This window comes from Oryzias melastigma, unplaced genomic scaffold (genome assembly GCF_002922805.2).
Source record: "Oryzias melastigma strain HK-1 unplaced genomic scaffold, ASM292280v2 sc01527, whole genome shotgun sequence".
Lineage (NCBI taxonomy): Eukaryota > Metazoa > Chordata > Actinopteri > Beloniformes > Adrianichthyidae > Oryzias > Oryzias melastigma.
In genome coordinates this window covers 3,362-8,573 of record NW_023418109.1, presented here as the reverse complement: position 1 = coordinate 8,573, position 5,212 = coordinate 3,362, and the positions used below count along the sequence as shown (strand labels likewise).

The 5,212-nt window shown below is 34.5% G+C and overlaps 1 protein-coding gene across 1 annotated transcript in view; it reads left to right on the top strand.

Annotated features, from left to right (window-relative positions):
* Positions 1-942: 942 nt before the first annotated feature.
* LOC112139583 (116 kDa U5 small nuclear ribonucleoprotein component) overlaps positions 943-5,212 on the top strand; it is a gene marked incomplete at its 5' end in the record, with an annotated part of 6,910 nt that continues 2,640 nt past the window's right edge. The window contains 10 exons of the mRNA XM_024262404.2: positions 943-1,021; positions 1,171-1,246; positions 1,552-1,617; positions 1,704-1,739; positions 1,832-1,922; positions 2,010-2,092; positions 4,583-4,749; positions 4,833-4,957; positions 5,035-5,098; positions 5,172-5,212. Coding sequence (XP_024118172.1) covers positions 943-1,021; positions 1,171-1,246; positions 1,552-1,617; positions 1,704-1,739; positions 1,832-1,922; positions 2,010-2,092; positions 4,583-4,749; positions 4,833-4,957; positions 5,035-5,098; positions 5,172-5,212 — 828 coding nt within the window. The remainder of the gene's footprint in view (positions 1,022-1,170; positions 1,247-1,551; positions 1,618-1,703; positions 1,740-1,831; positions 1,923-2,009; positions 2,093-4,582; positions 4,750-4,832; positions 4,958-5,034; positions 5,099-5,171) is intronic.

Sequence of the window (5,212 nt, the reverse complement as noted above, 5' to 3'; positions counted from 1 at the left end):
AGGGTTCGGATCGTGTCACGGTTTTAGGGTCACGGTCATTTTTCGGATAGGTAAAAGAAAGAAGCTGGGAAAAAATAACTAGATAAAAGCCTATAAATACTCTTTTGAAAAGTTTCAAAGCATATATTTGATAAAACATGTCTGCAGTACCACAAAGCATAACTCTACCCTCATGTATATTACATATAACATTTTTTGTTCATTGAGGCCTATTTATAAAGACAAAATATTTTTGATCTTTGAACACAAACAAAAAACTAAAACACGTTGTTTCTGAAGATATTTACATGTCTTGTGACCAAATCTACAAAAACTGAGAGAGAAAAATGCTTGAAAATAGTTTTTAAATGACCAAATCTATCAGTAACTCAAAAAATGCACATTTTTTTTCTTGTCTAAATTAAATCCTAAATAAAAAAGTTGAAATTAACTTTAAATGAATTTATTTGGTACTGATTTATTGAAACTGCGAGAACATTTGAATATTTAAAATAGTAATTATTATCCATAGAACAGGTCCAGGTGAGGCGCTGCACTTTTTTGACACTTTTTGCTTGCCATACCGCCCTTCCCTGTTATGGACGCTGCAGCAGCTTCGTCCTGCCACAGCGCGGGACAGCTGCTGCTCCTCACTGAAAGATTCTCTTAAGCCAGACATGGAGACGTGTACCGATGCTTTTATTTGACAATTGGTTTTAATAATGTGCTCACGTGAGGTGGTGGCGTAATTCCAGTTAAGTGTGAAACGACGTGATAAGAATTTCAAAGGACATGATCTGATCGTGACACTCCTAATTTTTGCCACATAGTTTAGTCTGAAATTTTGTCTCGACTTCAGTGACTTTAAGTCTTATGCTTCTGAGCTCTTCGTAGCTAAAAATCAGAAATTCTGCGTTTTGTTTTGACTCTTAAACACAATATTTTTGTCTTTATTCTCTCTAGAGCCGATCATCAAGCCTGTAAAACACAGGCGTTTTGCTTTGATGGAGCAGGAGCTGCCAGCAACAGTTTATGACATGGAGTGAGTTTCCTCTGAACAATCTCTGATTTCGTTTGAATTATTGCTGCTAAAAGAAAAAAAATCATTCCCCCCCCCTTTTTTTTTATTTTTGTTATAGTTTATTTCTCTTGCATTTAAAGATTTTGTCTCTTTCTTTTCCATTTTTGTAGATTTCTTGCAGATCTGATGGACGGTCCCGAACTGATCCGAAACGTCACTCTCTGTGGTCACCTTCATCACGGCAAGGTTTGAGCTCCGAGAACTTATTTTGCACAAAAAAAAATTATAATAAACTATTCTGTCAGTTTGAATCATGTGTTTGGTTTAGAGAAATCTAAAAATCTCACTTCTTCCTTTTTAGACGTGTTTTGTAGATTGTCTGATTGNCTCTGTGGTCACCTTCATCACGGCAAGGTTTGAGCTCCGAGAACTCATTTTACTCTCACTTATATGGAGTTTTTGAATTCTTTTTTTAATAATAAACTATTCTGTCATTTTGAATCATGTGTTTGGTTTAGAGAAATCTAAAAGTCTCACTTCTTCCTTTTTAGACGTGTTTTGTAGATTGTCTGATTGAGCAGACACACCCAGAAATCAGGAAGAGAGATGATGTGGATGTAAGTTTTTATTTTTCTTACAAAAAATATTTGACTGAAATGTCCCTTGTTCCGTTTGAAGTTAACATGATTTTCTATTTTTTCAGCTCCGGTACACAGACATCCTCTTTACAGAGCAGGAGGTGAGTGACATGGAAATATACACACAGCAGAAGATAGTTTGAGTTGGTTTATATACATTTTAATTTCTGGATTTGGAATGTTTTTCCTACAGAGAGGAGTCGGCATCAAAAGCACTCCTGTCACGATGGTCCTGCCCGACTCCAGAGGAAAATCCTATTTGTTCAACATCATGGATACTCCAGGTGCTGCATTTTAGCGAAGCTTTGTTTTACATGTGAGCGTTTTGTCAGGAGAACAACCGAAAAACTGACTTTGTGTTTGCATCAAAGGTCACGTGAACTTCTCTGACGAGGTCACGTCAAGCATGAGGATCTCAGACGGCGTCGTCCTCTTCATCGATGCAGCAGAGGGAGTACGCGCCACAGTTTGGTTGTTTTCCCCTCACACTGAAAGATGTCCATATTCCTCATACTTAAAAAAACAAAATCACATTTTATTGACAACAATAAAGTTTTAAGGTTAAAGTTTATACAAACATAAAAACAAGAAATGTAAATTATGATTGAACTAATTGGAATAGAAAAACACATTTGAACAGATGTAAAGGATAAACATAAAATGTAAAACTGAAAAATTAAAATTAATTTATTTTTATTTGACCTTTATTATCCAGGCAAAAAATATATTATTTTCAACTGTGGCCTGGCCCAAAAAAAAAAGAAAACCTTTTGAGAAACAAAAANAGAGGAAAATCCTATTTGTTCAACATCATGGATACTCCAGGTGCTGCATTTTAGCGAAGCTTTGTTTTACATGTGAGCGTTTTGTCAGGAGAACAACCGAAAAACTGACTTTGTGTTTGCATCAAAGGTCACGTGAACTTCTCTGACGAGGTCACGTCAAGCATGAGGATCTCAGACGGCGTCGTCCTCTTCATCGATGCAGCAGAGGGAGTACGCGCCACAGTTTGGTTGTTTTCCCCTCACACTGAAAGATGTCCATATTCCTCATACTTAAAAAAACAAAATCACATTTTATTGACAACAATAAAGTTTTAAGGTTAAAGTTTATACAAACATAAAAACAAGAAATGTAAATTATGATTGAACTAATTGGAATAGAAAAACACATTTGAACAGATGTAAAGGATAAACATAAAATGTAAAACTGAAAAATTAAAATTAATTTATTTTTATTTGACCTTTATTATCCAGGCAAAAAATATATTATTTTCAACTGTGGCCTGGCCCAAAAAAAAAAGAAAACCTTTTGAGAAACAAAAAAATAAAGAGTTACTGGAGATAAAAAGAACTAAAATCAGGATTAAAAAACACAATAATTAAAATCATATTTAAACTATTGGAATCATAAAATAAGATTATAGCAACATTTTTCTTTTAAAATGACCAATAAGATTCATCTTAAAACTGTAAACAAAAACTAATAAACAAAAGAAAAGTTCTAAAATGTGTTAAATATTTTAAATTGAAATAAATAATTAAGTAAACGGGGTTTTCAGCTTCAAACCTTTGTTCTATTTCATGTATCAAAGACAAATTTTAGGTCAGAAAAAAGTACAAAACTGTCTGGTTTTTGCCACAGAAATAATACTGGAGTGGAAAATGTTTTTCCTTTTATATTAAGTAAACAAATTACATTTTTATTTTAACTATATATTTTACAATAACAAAATATATGAGATATATTTAGAGTAATTTCCTATTTAAAGTTGTTTTTTTTTCTAGTTTATATTTCATCATTTTGAAGCTGTTTTTTGTTCAAATGTTTCTTGCATACAATCAATTTATTTTTTATCATTCATTCATTAAATAATAGTCAAATTGGAGCAGAGGGAAAATTAAATGATTTTGCATGAAAAAGATTTTGTTTGTGTTAATAATGATTCCTGTTCCTGTTTATTCTGTAATTAATGTTCGTGTTAGTGCCGTCATGCTATTCAGTTTTTTTTAGCAATTTGTTAATTATGATGCGTAATTACTCTAGTTAATCGATTTTCTATCTTATTGCTGTCAAAGATTTCATTTTGAAGTATTTTCATTTAACTTTGTGACTTTTTGGCACAAATTTACAACAAAAAAGTGTCTTTATGAAGTTTTTTTTTTTTTACTATAACAGACTTCCGATCTTTACTTTTACACCAACAAGAAGATTTTTTTAAGAAAACAAAAACAAAACAACAGGTACAGACCGCTCTAACAACAGGGGTGTCCAAACTACGGCCCCCAGGCCGGATCTGGCCCTCCTCCACATCTGGCCCGCCCCCCAAACTGTTTGGGCTAAGTCTGACTTTTTTCCATTTTTTTAGGCTAATTTGGCATTTAGCTAATATTTCAGCTACATTCTAGCTGTTATGGCTAATATACGCTTTATTTTTTATTTTTTTAGGCTAATTTGTAGCTAATACTTTAGCTTTATGCCAGCAGTTTTGGCTAATTTTGATTTTTTTTTTTCTGCACTTCGCTAATATTTTAGCTAGCTATCAGCTCCAGTGTTTTCAACTATCAATTTAAGCGTCTTTAGCTAATAATCTATCACAGGTAATGCTAAATATCTAGTTTTTTAAATGTTTTAGTATTATTTTATTCTTGGAAGAATTACAGAAATTAATTATTTAAAATTTGGTTTCGCCCACTTCTGTCTATGGTGCCATCAGGGTTTTTTGGAAACAAACATTATCAAGTAAAAAAGATTAAAGTAGCAGACATACAGAAACAGGAATGTTATGCATTTAAAAAATGACTTACACACAAAAAAATAAAATAATTAATGCGCTAATTTGTCAATCATCAATTAATCGCAATAATTTGTCACAATGTGGTCTGCATATTCTATTTTAAATTATTTTTATAAAATTCCACGATGCTTTCTGTTTTGCGTTCAGGTGATGCTGAACACGGAGCGCCTGATCAAACACGCCGTTCAGGAGCGCATGGCCATCACCATCTGCATCAACAAGGTGGACCGACTCATCGTGGAGCTCAAGCTGCCCCCCACCGATGCGTATTATAAACTCCGTCACATTGTGGACGAGGTCAACGGTTTGCTCAGGTAATGTCATTTCTTGCCGTTAAAGACATGTTTTAAATGTGAACATTCCCTTTTTTTTACTCTTTTGTCCTCTTCCTTTTCAGCACGTACTCCACAGACGAGAACCTGGTGGTGTCCCCCCTCCTCGGGAACGTCTGCTTTGCCAGCTCTCAGTACAGCATCTGCTTCACTCTGGGATCCTTTGCGAAGATCTACTCCGACACCTACGGTGAGACGATTTCCCATAAAACCCTCGTAAACGGCGCCGCTCCTCCTGTCGGCTAACACCTGGTTTTACGCTTGTAGGAGACATCAACTATAATGAATTTGCCAAGAGACTCTGGGGAGACATTTACTTCAATCCCAAAACGTCAGTAATCAGATTTGGTTGACTTTAGCACACAGGAAGCCGTCTTTGATTCCTATTTCTCTTCTCCTTTCAGTCGTAAGTTCACTAAGAAAGCTCCCAGCAGTAACTCTCAGC